This window comes from Pleuronectes platessa, chromosome 5 (genome assembly GCF_947347685.1).
Source record: "Pleuronectes platessa chromosome 5, fPlePla1.1, whole genome shotgun sequence".
Taxonomy (NCBI): Eukaryota; Metazoa; Chordata; class Actinopteri; order Pleuronectiformes; family Pleuronectidae; genus Pleuronectes; species Pleuronectes platessa.
This window is the reverse complement of record NC_070630.1, coordinates 10,971,413-10,984,982: the sequence shown is the minus strand read 5'-3', so window position 1 is coordinate 10,984,982 and position 13,570 is coordinate 10,971,413. Positions and strand designations below refer to the sequence as shown.

The 13,570-nt window shown below is 45.1% G+C and overlaps 1 protein-coding gene across 1 annotated transcript in view; it reads right to left on the bottom strand.

Annotated features, from left to right (window-relative positions):
• Positions 1-7,128: 7,128 nt before the first annotated feature.
• The window catches only part of map3k10 (mitogen-activated protein kinase kinase kinase 10), a 31,667-nt gene continuing 25,225 nt past the window's right edge, over positions 7,129-13,570 (bottom strand). Inside the window, exons 7-11 of the mRNA XM_053423448.1 lie at positions 13,320-13,458; positions 12,526-12,638; positions 12,120-12,424; positions 9,782-10,316; positions 7,129-9,400 (exon numbers count right to left, since the gene is read on the bottom strand). Of these exons, the coding sequence (XP_053279423.1) occupies positions 9,006-9,400; positions 9,782-10,316; positions 12,120-12,424; positions 12,526-12,638; positions 13,320-13,458 (1,487 nt within the window). The 3' untranslated portion in view covers positions 7,129-9,005. The remainder of the gene's footprint in view (positions 9,401-9,781; positions 10,317-12,119; positions 12,425-12,525; positions 12,639-13,319; positions 13,459-13,570) is intronic.

The following is a 13,570-nucleotide window of genomic DNA, read 5'->3' as shown; positions in this document are numbered from 1 at the left end:
CCCCTCGACCTTTTCACCCTCCTGACCCGCCCACCCCTGACCCTGCGAACACTCCCGGATGGCCCCTCCCTCTCTCCGCCTCCTCCAATCGACCCCTGACAGCAGCACAGCCCACAGACGGAAGGGACCGACCCAATCACCTGCCAGCGATGAACTGAAGCGGGAGACATATCAAGAGCTGTCTGCGGCACATCCCCTTCATCCCCGTCCTCCCTCCCTTTCTCCCTTCTTCTCCCTCAGGTGTTGTGGTTCCTCTTCCCTTAGACGCAGACAGTCAAGCAAACGGAAACAAAAACAACAACAACAACAACAACAAATACAAGAAAAAGGCTGTATTATACTCATATGGAACATCATCTCGCTGGACTGAAAAGGGAGCTTCAACACATACAGATAATGGACATTTGCGTGATTTAGTCAATGTTTTAAAAACATGAAATGCATTTTGTCTCTGCTCTCTTGCTCTTTTTCTCTCGGCCTTCTCTCTCTCTCTCTCTCTCCTTATCTGGAACTCTTGAGGAGAAAATCAGGTCTGGGAAACTCGACCGCACCGGGAGGAGGGCAGGAGTGTGTGTGGAGGAAGTTCGGCACATGAGCGGTGGATAGTGAGGTGTGGGGGGGGGGGGGGGGGGGGGGGGGGACACATATCAAGACCATTGCCCAGTTTGATTGTACATCCCTTGATTGTACAGGGCCCTTATATCCAGACTGTGGGACAGACCAGAAACCTTTCATGGAGTAGAGAAGAAGACTTCCTCTGTGCTTAATCTATCGCTCTTCTGTCTCACTTGTCTCACCTGGATGCCGTGTGTCTCTCTTTCTGGACTGTAGTTTCTATTCAAGGGCTAATTCAAGTGTTTGTAATCCGTCACTAGGGTTTCCTGTTTTATTTGCTTTTTCGGTGTTCATCATACTCAGTAGTACCTGATTGATATGGTGTGCTATTGTGGAAAACTGGTGTGTCTTGACTCTGTTGTCCGAAGCCCCTCCTGGGTCGCGTGTTGTTGTTGATGTTGTTGAGACTCCCTCCCTCCATCCCTCCCTCCCTCCTCCTTCCCCCCCTCTGTTCTCCCGTCAATGATGTCACAATGGAAAATAGCCAATGGGATCGGTGTTCCATCAACCTGCCATTGGCTTAGATGGAGCTCCACTCTTTAAGCGGTTCACGGCGAGAAAACACTTTCTTCTCCACCGAGGTCCCGACCTTTTATCGCTAATGCTGAAGCTTCCCAGACCTCGACAGTACGCCGAGGAGCCTCCGACAGTCCGAACCTCCATCGCGGAGCACTCAGCTTATAGTGCACTTCTACAAGAGAGAGCCACTTGAGATTCTTCCTCTTTCCTGTTTACCGTATGTCGATAAATAAAATGTATGGAAAAAGGCGGACAGACACTGTAACACAACATTAGCATTAGACACTATACCGATGATATGGTTGGTGGATGTCCATGACTAGCAAAATATTTGCCAGCGCTTCTCTTGTAACTTTGTGAAGCTAAATCACTGATAATACAGACATTGCTTTTCTATTAGCTTTACCACAGGCTTAGACCCGCCCGCCCTGCTCTGCAGGAGGCTGGACTGATGATTTCTGAAAGCATGACCTGAATTCCCCTCGTCTGCGATTCCATGAAACCCAGTTTCCTCTTTCCCGTGTGCAAGCCCACCTCCTGCATGTAACGTTTGGCTCCAGGGAGTTACTTCAGATGTTAGGGAGGGGATTACATCTGCTCTCTTGCTTTCTGACATGGCATGCTGCCACTAAACGATGTGCTCATACCTCTATTGTATCCATTCTGCTCTTTGTAAACACAGAAGGTGGCGATAGACCGATCAAAGCGGTACAATAAGGTATCACATATATCTGAAAAAAAGAAGGTTGAATTAAATTTACTGCGAGATATAAAAGTTTTTTCCTTTGCTGAAGAAATTCAAACAGAACCGGTAGGAGGAAATTTAGAGAGAGTTTCAGTAAAAGATTTCCCCTCCTTACTTCTTTGCCAGTGACCTGCTGGGAGGGAAACAGAGACCAAAGTGTGTCAATGGGACTCTGGAGAGACGGCACCATGTGTCGAGGAGACCTGCCTGATGCAGAGCCGCTCCAGTGGAGGGAGAAGTAGGCCACTGTGGCCGTGGAGACGCATAGAAAAGTGTAGAGCTTATTTATCACTATATGGCTAAAAGTATGTCAACATTAAAACCTTTATTTATATAGAGCTATTCTATCGACCACTCAAAGGGCTTTTCAGTCCAAGCCACACCCACACACTGCCGGTAATTTAGGGGTTCACTGTCTTGCCCAATTACCTTTCAGCATGTGAGACCTGAGCAGCCAGGGATCAAACCACCGACCTTGAGTCTCTACATCATTTGTATGTTGGGTCCTCGATCCCAGTCGTTGTTCCAGTTCATCCCAAAGGTTTTGGATGTGGTTGAGGTCAGGGCAGGCGGTCCCAAACTCAACTTCCACTAAACTGTTTATGTACGAAAGCACGCCATTGTCTAAAACAGTGGTTCACAATCATTGGGATTCCTTCTTTAGTTACTGTTCCCACATTTAATGAGCTGTTACTGAAATCACGCACTGGTTCCTCCCATGGTAATAGATTCTCCAGAATCTCTCTATATTGAGCAGTAAATTGTTATTGTGAAGCATTACTATTTTTCTTCCATTTTACAATAGTTAAATGGTTTATGACTATCACTTTCAGATTCTAGGTGCAAATAAAATGATGAGAGGAAATGTAGTTCAGTATATAGTGTATTACAGGGATTTCAGACAAGTGGATATTTTCCCAGCTGACTTGTCACTGCAGGAAAACAAAAGGTGTGACTCATAACAGCGCAACCTTTGCAAACGGGGTCGTCCACATAGTTTTAGCCATAAAGTGTATCAACATAGTAAAATGTAACTTTTAATAATATAATAAATATATAAATTATATTTCCTGCTCTTAATGGCTGTGAAGGAACATGATGATATTTTCTTAAAGGACAAGGACAACACTTGGGACATAAAATGATTTGTTTTCTTGCAGAGAGTAAAAGGATTGACACCACTGTGATGTCTGTGGAGAGGATTGGCTTTGCACAGCATGAAGACTGTAAACAAGTTGAACTATTCCTTTGAGTTATGTTGCTGTTTTTGCTCAAAGATATGTTTGTTTGACATTTCCCATTACGATTAATAACATAAGCACCAATTAAGTAACGGACTCGAGTGGAAAACAGATTTGTATCACCCGGCTGTGGGTTGGATGAGGACTGAAACCCCAGGTGCAGGAGCCGTCCTCTCTCCCGACGTGCCTCTGTTCTCTCGGTCTCTCTCTGGGCCTGCATGGTTTTTCCCAGAGGAGATAAATCAACAAACAACAGGGAGGAGCGGCACCTGCAGGCTCCGTCTCCATGGCTGCCTGAGCTCAGTCTTCTCACCCGCTGGCCCCTCGGGGATAGGTCTCCTCCCGTGGTGCTCTCTTCATGGGACCAGTCCGCCATCTTGTTTCTGTCTGGCTGTGCAAAGTCATCCTGGCTCGACGTGCGCCACGAGCGTCCAGAGATAACTGTAGCTGAGCAGGTTCATCTCAGGCTGCTGGATTGGTTTGATTCTGTTTGATCGATGGCAGTGGCGACTCAGCGGAAGGCTGTTATCATTAGAGTAATCTGACAACGCGCTGTCTGTGCACATAGAGATAGAGACGCCCGATGTGTGCGTCAGTGTGGCTTCTCGAAAAAATAAACAACAAAAAGCACAACAAAAAAGAAAAGGAAAAAAGTAGAACTACTGGCTGTGTTATTTTCTGCTTCTTTTTTACGTTGATGTCATTTGAGGTGAATGTTTGTCAAATGTCAAAGTAGTTTTTCTGTGAATATATGATACAATTGTACAAAAAAAAATACAACAAAAAAGGAAAGTTTTATGGTTGTGGAAAGCTTTACTTTTCTGACTTACTTTATCGGCAGAAAAAGAAATTCAAGAGGTAGAAAAGAGAATTTTACCGCAGCTCCTCCCACAGAGCTGCTTCGTGACTGTGTCTGTATTTGTTGGTATTTCTGTTGACGTCCCTTTTTGTCGAAGGGATCCAAAATCAGCTCAGAGTATGTGCAATGCCCTTTGAACCTTCCCGAGCCCGACCCCCTACCTTTCCCCGTCCGAATGACCCTTGACCTCCCACTAGCGTCTGTTTCTGCACAGTAAAAGACGCAGAAAAACACAGGAGTGAACGAGAACCCTGAGGAACTGGTACCAGAGCGCAGAGCTGCTCCTCACAGCTGCCGACCTCCGTCTTGTTTGTTTCTGTGTCGATGGAGACAAAATATATATATACAAAAATTTAGAAAACCTGAAGCTGGGGACGTCAAGGCTATGACCGCGCTTTTATCTCGCCTCGCTCCCTATGAGGCCTTTCTCTCTTTTTTTTCCGTTCAACATCCAAACATCCACCAGGCGTAATGACACTGGTTTTACTGAACTGCTAGCCCAGGAATGCACTATTGATTGGTAAATAAAGATTATGAATAAAGTTTCAAACAAACCAGAGTGCTGTTGTTGTTGATGTTGTTGTGTGGTCACATTTTTCACTTTCACTTAACAGGAGAGAATCCTGTTAAGTGCAATTGCGGGTAATGTAGGCGCCAGGTTTTGTTAAGGAAGTCGTACGTGTGGAATTAATATAAAAGATGTTATCTCCTTTTCAACTATACCAATTTTAATATATGTTTAAACCCTCCACAGTGAATCTGGGAAACTTTACTTTCAAGTAAGTGTGAAGCTCCAAAAATGTATCCTTCCTCCTCCGTTTCCATATACTCAGTTTGTAACTGGCTTTTTATTATAAATATACAGTTAACAAAACCTCACTAAGATAACTATTAATAACTGACTTGACAAAACTGCTAGAGTTTACTATGTTACTATGTTACTATGTAATACTTTGTTTAACTAGAAAACCGACTGATATTGAAAACTTTCAGGATCCGATTGATCTAAACGGCATTTAAAAATATTTAATCCTTGAAAACTTTATTCATCAAATTTCTCACTTAGCTCAGATTGATTATGATGTATTTAATGCACAGATCATTTAGAAACCACGAAACAAAGAAATGATCTGACGGAGATTCAATCAAGGAGTAAAGGAAATCAGTCTGTAGATCTGAGGACACACCAACTGGCAGGCAATCTGGAGAGCTGTTCACTTCAAAAGTACACATAATACACACACACACACACTAACACACACAAACACACACACAGTCTGTTTCCTTTCTTATTTGTCCTCCTTCCCTTTCTTCTTTCACCTCCCCTTATTCCTATCGCTCCCTGAATCTTGAAGTCAACATATTGAGATTCAGAAGGAGTCGGCATGTGTCTGACACACATTTCCATATCATCAAACCTAAAATGAGAAAGAGGAACGATCTGATTGATAGAAGAAAGGAAATGTTGTGGATAAACTGTTACAGAGAAAAGAGATTAGCATGTGAGAGAGTCCTCTGAGCTAAAATGAACAAAAGCACAGAAGAGAAATACTCCTCGGTGTGTGTGTGTGTGTGTGTGTGTGTGTGTGTGTGTGTGTGTGTGTGTGTGTGTGTTTGCGCGTGTGTGTGCCTGCGTGTGTGTGTGTGTGTCTGAAAATCCTTGCCCTTGGCTCTTTAACACCTCTCTCTCTTCCTCACTTTCATTTTGAGGCCCGTCATCCCATGTCCCCCCCCCCCCCACACACACACACACCCCCACCCCTCCCCACACACACACACACACACACACCGTTTTCTTTGCCAATGCTTTTAATAGCATCGCCATGGAAGTGAGGAGAGGTTGCTAGGTAACTGGCTGGCGTCTCGATGGGTGTTTGATTGGCGGGCCAACTGACAGGCACAGCAGTGGACTGTGCATTTGTGGGTATTTGTATCACCTGCACACACACAGCAAGTGTCAAGTGGAAACGTCTCTTCGTGAATCACATTGAGGTTTATAATGAATTTAAAGGATTCATTTCCTGATCGATGCCTGACATCTTACCGCACTCTGGCTGCGTTGGAGGCCTGAGTTCACCTTCATCCGCGGTTTATGGCAGCTGCAGAGTCTGTGAGTGGGAATAGGAAATCATCACATGGAGAAAAACAGCAGACCTGGAATTTATATGACATCATAGGGCACAGTGCTGACACCTAGCGGATTTCAGCTGTTGCTGCAGCTGCCTTTGTCCCAGCTGATACCAGGTATGTAAACAGTCAACGACGTTAGACTCTGGGCTGCAGTCACTCTGGTACGTGAAGTATTTTAATAGCACTTTACACTGGTGGAAGGATTACTGACCTGTGGACAGATTATGAGACCATGGGCCCCCACCCAGCAACATAGGAGCAAGACTCTCATTCCAGGGACATAAAACCACTAATCCCACAGAACGGGTAAAGGTTATTGTCTCTGTGCGGCTGTTTATTGTCTGTTTGGGGTCATTTTGTGTGTCTTTATTATTGTATTGTGTGTCTCTGTAGTTGTTTTATTGCTCATTTTGATTTAAAGCTCTTTGGTGCCCCTGGACCTGTGTCCGCTAGGTCCTTTTAATTAACCTGCCATTTTCAGATTCTTTACTCACACAGTAGTACCATTACCAAACTGTAACTGGTAAATGGACTCTCTAACCCTTATCTGTCTTATTGACCACTCAGAGGTCTTCACACATTCATACAGGACAGTGGATCATCCACTGTGTGCACAGCCGTCCTGTATCTTGCCCAAGGTCACTTTGAAATACAGAATAAATAAGACGGGGATCGAACCACCAAACTAATGGTTAGAGGACAACACGCTCTACCTCCTGAGCCAAGGTAAAAAAAGCTCAATCACAAGTGAAAGTCCTGCTCTGTAATAAAAAACTATTACAGTTACAGTACAGAAGTATTGTCAAGATTATTAAAATTAATTGTTTCACAGAAAATTTACGATGAAAGAAAATAACAGTAACACTGATTACTGAAGAATAATAATTTGTCTTTATGAATAATAACGAGTCACAGGAGCCATTTAACGCACGTTAACTTTTCATACTTCAAGAAACAGTTTATATAATACTTCCATTGTATATATTTGTTGTCATATTGTTGCTACTTTTACCAAAGGAAAGGATCTGAGTTCTTCCACCACTGCACAACACATATATGCTTTTGCCTAATGACATAAAATAGAGGAATCTTTCTTTCTTTCTTTCTTTTTTATTCATCTCTCATTCATCACATTTCTCGCATATTCCTCATCGAAGAAAATGAAATGTCACAGATGAGACTGGAGACAACATGGACGTTTCAGTGAGCAGTTTCCCAGGTTCCCCTTTCGTTTTTTCCTGTTATGTTAACAAATATATACAGACATCCCAGGAAGAGCATTGTAATAATAATAATAATCATTAATCCTTTACCGATAATAGCAATAAATTTAATAATAAATACTCAGTGTTCTTAACCACACGAGAAGAATGAACTGTTGGGGGCTCACCCTTCGAACAAACGGGATTGTCAAGATCCCATATAAACAATAACACACACACTCATGTTCACGCTCACACACTCACCGAGGGAAACTTGCACAGTCAAGTAAAATACCATCTGCCGCCCAAAAGACGCACTGTCCACTGTACGAAAATGACTGCGGAGATAAAGGTTGATTTGTCGGCGGCGGCGGCGGGAGCCACTGGTCCACAGCGACAAACTGGTTTCAAAACTGACTGGGCCACCGCCGCCGAACGGAGCAGATCAGAGGAGAGAAGGCGACGCTTCCAAACGGTCCCACATAAAACATGAGGTTGGCGTTGAAATCAGGTAGTTTTTTTTTGTTTTTGTTTCCCCCCTCAGTGTTTTCTATTCTGGTTGTCCACTGTTACTTGGCGTTTGTTAGGGTGCTACTGACTGTTAGTGAGGAACGGTTTCTTAATAAAAAAAAAGAAAAAAGGACAAACAGCCGAGGATGTGTGTGCGGTCTTATTGAAGAAGTGCTCCGACCATTCATACGTAAAACAACATGCACTAAAAAAGCACCAGTACACACATATGAACCCATTTTGTTCATCCACACATGTACAGTTAGTATACACACATTCACACACAGAGAGACACACACACCTGGTCTGCCAAACCAATAGAAAAACACTTCCGCTGACAGGTTCTGCGGCAAGGGGCGGTGCAAGCACTGAGAAAATAAACTCTATGATTTTAAATGTACAAGGCTGAGGAGATCTCCCGTCCAGTGCTTCGGGGGGGGAAAAAGGCTTTTTCCTGTTTTAGTCTCGGAAGGAAGTGGATGACGAGGTGACACGTGAGGAATTGTGGGAGATGTTTGTGGTCCGGCAGAAAAAACCAGCGTGCAAAATAAGAACAAGAACACTCTTCTGTGAGGAAGTTACAAAAAAAAGTTTAGCTCTTGTTTTTCTCATGGAAAACTCCTGAAACGATGAAAATGTTTTAAGTGAAAGCGTGAAACGATGGGAGGTTTCTGTGGAGTGGGAGAGAGAGAAAAGACGAGGCGAGCAGAAAGTGAAGCGGCTACACAGACGGGCGGCAGACGCACAAGCAGATGCACTGAAGTGAACATTTAGCAAAGTCAAAGAAGTGGCCCTTTAAGCATTCGAATGGCTTCTGGAAGGTCGTGAGTCTCAGAGGAAATGTAACCTGGTCACGAAGATGCAGGTAGAGATGGCGTCCGAGGAGGGAGGGGAGTAGTGCAGGTGAGGAAGGCTTTTACGAGACCTCTGTGGTCCCTCAGTGTCTACAGGGGAGAGAGCGCTGCAGGGGAAGGCTTGCTGGCACCTTATCAGGACGCTAAATGTGCACATGAGAGGGATGGCTTCCAGTAAGTGCCTAAGAACAGGACAGGTTTGTTTTTGCGAGTGCACTCTGCTCGGCTCAGACATCAGAAGGCATTCTTTATTCACCCCCCAGCTCTAACGTCCTGGGACACGTTTAAATGCGAAAACATGAGAATTTGGAAATGTTTTGTTTTTTTCCACTATAAGTATTGCTGTCCACACAGACTGGCAGGCTTCTGCTTTCCACACAGAGGGATGGTGGGGTCCAAATTCTGGCCCTCCATGTCCATGTCCATCAGGCTGGGCCGCACCGGGCCGGCGTTGCTGTCCCCGGAGCCGAGCGGGCTGTCGCAGCTGCTGCCCGGCGACGAGCTCAGGGTCCGGGAGAGAGAGCCCAGCTTCCAGGGGTCGGCTCTCATCCGGACCGGGGTGGGCCGCGGCCGGGGGGCAAACTCCAGCGTCTTGGGTCTCTCCAGGGGACTGATGAGAGGGTCCGGGACGGGGATGGGTGGAGCGGGGGCTTTGCGCCGCTGGGGGATGGGGAAGATGGTGGAGGGGTTGGGGAGGCGAGGGATGTCCAGGGAGTCCTGTGTACCTGATTGATGAAAGAGAGAATCATCATCTTTGTTCAATGAAGGAAAAACTACAAATGTTAAGATAAGATGTTGTTTTTGTTTGTCAGTCAAACAAGAAAACTAGGATTCCTCCGTCCACCAGTGCCGTTTCACTCTGCATACATTTTTTCACAAGGTCACTGTGACCTTTGACCACTTGAATCAGTTCATCTTTAAGTTCAAGTGACTACTGGTCAATATGTGAAGAAATGCCCTAAAGGCAGACTTCAGATGTTGGGTACAATTGGCCACAACATGCTTCAGTTCCTCCGCGAGTCTAATTGAACATTTGTGACGGCTTTGTCAAGAGATGCCTGAGAAAGAATAATCAATATAATACTATCTTTATTTTGTTCTTGTACCTTTGTTTCCTTTGATGTGCGGCGCCCCGGGTGGAGGAGGCATGGGCATGCTCCCGTCCGACGGAGTCCTGCGGTGTCCCAGGGTTTGGGCTCGGGGTCGTATCGCCCCTTCTGAGGGGGTGCGTCTGTGCCCTCTGTTCAGGGCCATGGTTGCAGACACGTGGGTGGGCGTGAGCGACTGGTTGGGCTCCTTCTTGAAGCTCTCCGCCCGCAGGTCCAAGAGCGGGTTGAGGTTCGGGGCCGGAGGAGCCGCCGGCGTTTTGACTCCTGTCACCGGGGTCAGGGAGAAATCGTCTGGGTCTGAGGGGAGGAGGGACTTTGTGGAGTTGCAGTCGGACAGGGAGGACAGAGAGAGCAGCGTCACAGAGGGAGACGGGTCCAAGCAGGGCAGCGAGGAGTCCTGGTGTCTGGACAGGGACAGGGACAGGTTTCTGCTGGGGGGAGACGTGCTGCGACGGAAACGTCCCGTCCGCTGAAAGAGACCGTCCTTCTTCTTCCGCTGCTCCTCCCTGAGGTCCTGCTCGTCCTGAAGCACCTGATGAAGACATCATGTCAGATTAACAAACTGAACCACCACTGTCCTCTGCTTCTAGAGGTTTCTGATAGGAGCATTGTGCCTTTTTATTTTCAGAATACCCTGGCCATTTTGAAAATAAAGATTTAATTGATGTTACTGATAATTGATGTGGTTGCCTTTGACATTTATAATTTATAATTATAAAGTTCAACTGCATAAAATGGCAGAGGGTGCAAAAAAATTGCCTCCTGACTAATAACCTCAAATAAGAATATGATAGAAAAGCATTGTTGTGAAAAATTGAATATAATTCCTCCACCTTACAGGCTGACACGTGACTGTCTAGTTCGTATAGTGGTTTGAAAACCGACGTGATTTATTTGTCATTAAAAAAAAAACAGTCTGGGGGGGTGGGGGGGGGGTGCTCGTTTTGTTAATGATGTTGCTAATCAAAGGGTTTGGGTTGTTTCTAAGCCTTTCTGCTGTTGATTGGGGTCAGTGCAGGTCACAGAGCAACTCAATCACAGGTATTGATGTAGTCTGATCCACTGGTTAACAGCAGATGTGATGCTGGCATTTAGTTTGGACTGATGGTGTTAAAACCAGTTTCCTCCTTTGAAAGAAATACATTTCATTATTTATTTCATAAAGACTTCTATAAAGTATCTACAGCAAAAGATTAAATCCATATCACGACTTTCATCGACCCCGCCACTGTTACACTCTGAATCGGCACTCCTCTCCTCCGCCTGCTGACTCAGCAGCATCACACGTCTCCTGCTGATCATCTGGCAGCTTGTTCGTGCTGCGAACATCCTGTTCTGTTTCATTCCAGCGGTGATGTGTTCCTTCGAGCTCTGGAGACGCTGGGTCACTGTGCGTCACTGGGAGGCGTCACTGGGAGGCGTCACTGGGAGGCGCGCTCGCTTCGAGACACAGTGCGTCGTCCTGTTAGAAGTATTGATCTGAGAGCGAGTCGACTGGGGCATGAAGCGATCGACCTGATCAGCAGCAAATCTGATTCTAATCTGATCCAAGAAAACACTATTAAACACTTCCTGCTCGACTGGAGGTCAATAAATGCTGTTTAAGCAACTGTCTGCAGGAGGAGGAAGCTGTTTGTGAAAAACTATAAGAGTGAATAATGAAGGTGTCAGAGAACATATTGTTGTTCACCCCAATTAAAATCTTTATCATCAGGGCAGAGACGTTTTTTGCAGAAAGGCTACAGAATAAATTAAAGATAAACTAATAGAAATGAGTTAAAACTATAAAATCTCCCATAACGTGTGTGTGTGTGTGTGTATGTGTGTTAGAAACTCGAAGGTGAAATTTACATTTGTAGTGTTGATAAATATCTATGTAAATTTATTAGGTAATAAAATAAAATGTGTTTCCAACCCTCTTATTATAGTTTCATTATATATTTATCTATTTATTTTATGACCTAGTAAAGAACTACTATCTCCAACAAGGAGGTTTGTTTTCATCCCTTTCCCTTAGTTTGTTTGTTTGTCTGTCAGGAGGATTATGCAAAAAAACACAAATCGAATTTCCAGGAAACTTAATAGAAAGATGGGCTTAAGGCCAAGACAGAATCCATTACATTGTTGGGCAGTTCTAAACAAGGGGGCGGATCCTGGGAATATCACTTTGTTTGATATTACTTTTTATGCCATTTTATTGAATTTCCCAGAGAAAAGTTCATGGAAATGATGAAGAAAATCCATAAATGGTGGTCAGTGCTCTACTTGATGCCTGTCGTACAAACAAATACAGGATGTTTTATAGTTTTAAAATGTTTTTAGCTCCTCATCTCACCTGCAGTTTTCCCAGCTGCAGCAGGTCCTGTCCGAAGGCGACGGAGGCGAGCAGAGAGGCACAGCCCATCAGCAGCAGATCGCTCTTCTTCCTCTGGTTGCAGCGCCGGAGCGAGTCCTGGTAGCTCACCCCCGATCCCGGGCCTCCAGGGCCCTGACCTGTGCTCGTAGTAGACACGCCGCCAGCAGGCATCGTGTGGGGGCCCATGCTGCCCCACAGAGACCCCGAGTCGTCTGCAGCCCCGTTACTGCTGCTCTCTGACGGCTGCAGGGAGCCTGGTGACTCCTCGAACTCACTGCACTCCTCTGTTAGAGAGGAAAGCAGAGGGAGTAAAAGAGAGGAGTTAAGATGATGTGTCAGTCAGTGACGCATGTTTTATGATGAAAGAAAAAAGCTCAACACTCACCCATCTCGTTCAGGCTGGAGAAGCCAGCAGTCATGGGGGCGTGTTTGGGGGACTTTCCAAGATTTGGGGCACTGGACGACCAAACTTTACTTCCCTCACCCAGAGATTTCAGCCTGCAACCAGAGAAATTCAGCTTTAAAACAGTATTCATCAGATAAGAAGCAGCAAGAATCAAAATGTTTCATGTCAACTAAGCAGTGGGCGATTTGTAGGGCGGATGGGAGGGGGGGGGAACACTCTCTTAAGAGCACAATTGCCAATTCTGCCATTCTCTCATCCCCTTTAAAACAGACTAGATTATGTGCAGATAGAGAGTCTGTGTGGGTAGGAAGGCATTCTACACTTAATTCAGTCTTGCCTGTGATAACAAACCTCAGGATCCTCACGATTGACTTCTTGTCAGCAGCTCCCTCAGATACATTGTGTGTGTGAGATTATTCCTCTTTTAGAAAACACTGTTCTACAGTTTACAGAGATAATTCATTCAAATCTAAGTCACCATCTGTGCGGATGTGTAGACCTGCAAACCGATGCAACTGTATCAAAATACTTTTAGTTTTTCAGTCTGGTAAAAAGGGAAGTATGACTTTTTTCTGGTTAATGTTATTCCTGCATCTGTGTAACTTTCCTCCTATAGTCAAAACAACCGGCTGTCATCATCATTTCTGAAATAAGCTGTTTGTTTTAGAACTGTGTAACACTGTAAGACTGTCACGCTTTATAAACAACAATACTCAAAACTTTAACTCTTTAAACGCTTTCATAACTCATATATAAGAATTGTCTCTCCGTACTTGTCCTCCCCTCCGAGCCTCTCCCTCTGGTGGGTGGAGCTCGGTCCCCAGGTTCGTCCTTTCTTCTTGTTGGTCCCCAGGTCTTCCTTCTTGCACACAGCGCTGCGTCCCCACGTCTTGCTGCCATCGCTCGGTGTCACTGATACACAACAACACAACATAACACAAACATCTTAAACTGGGACATAGTGTATGTTGTAAGATATTGTGTTTTCAAAACTAAATCGCACACAAACAAATAGATGTGTTTC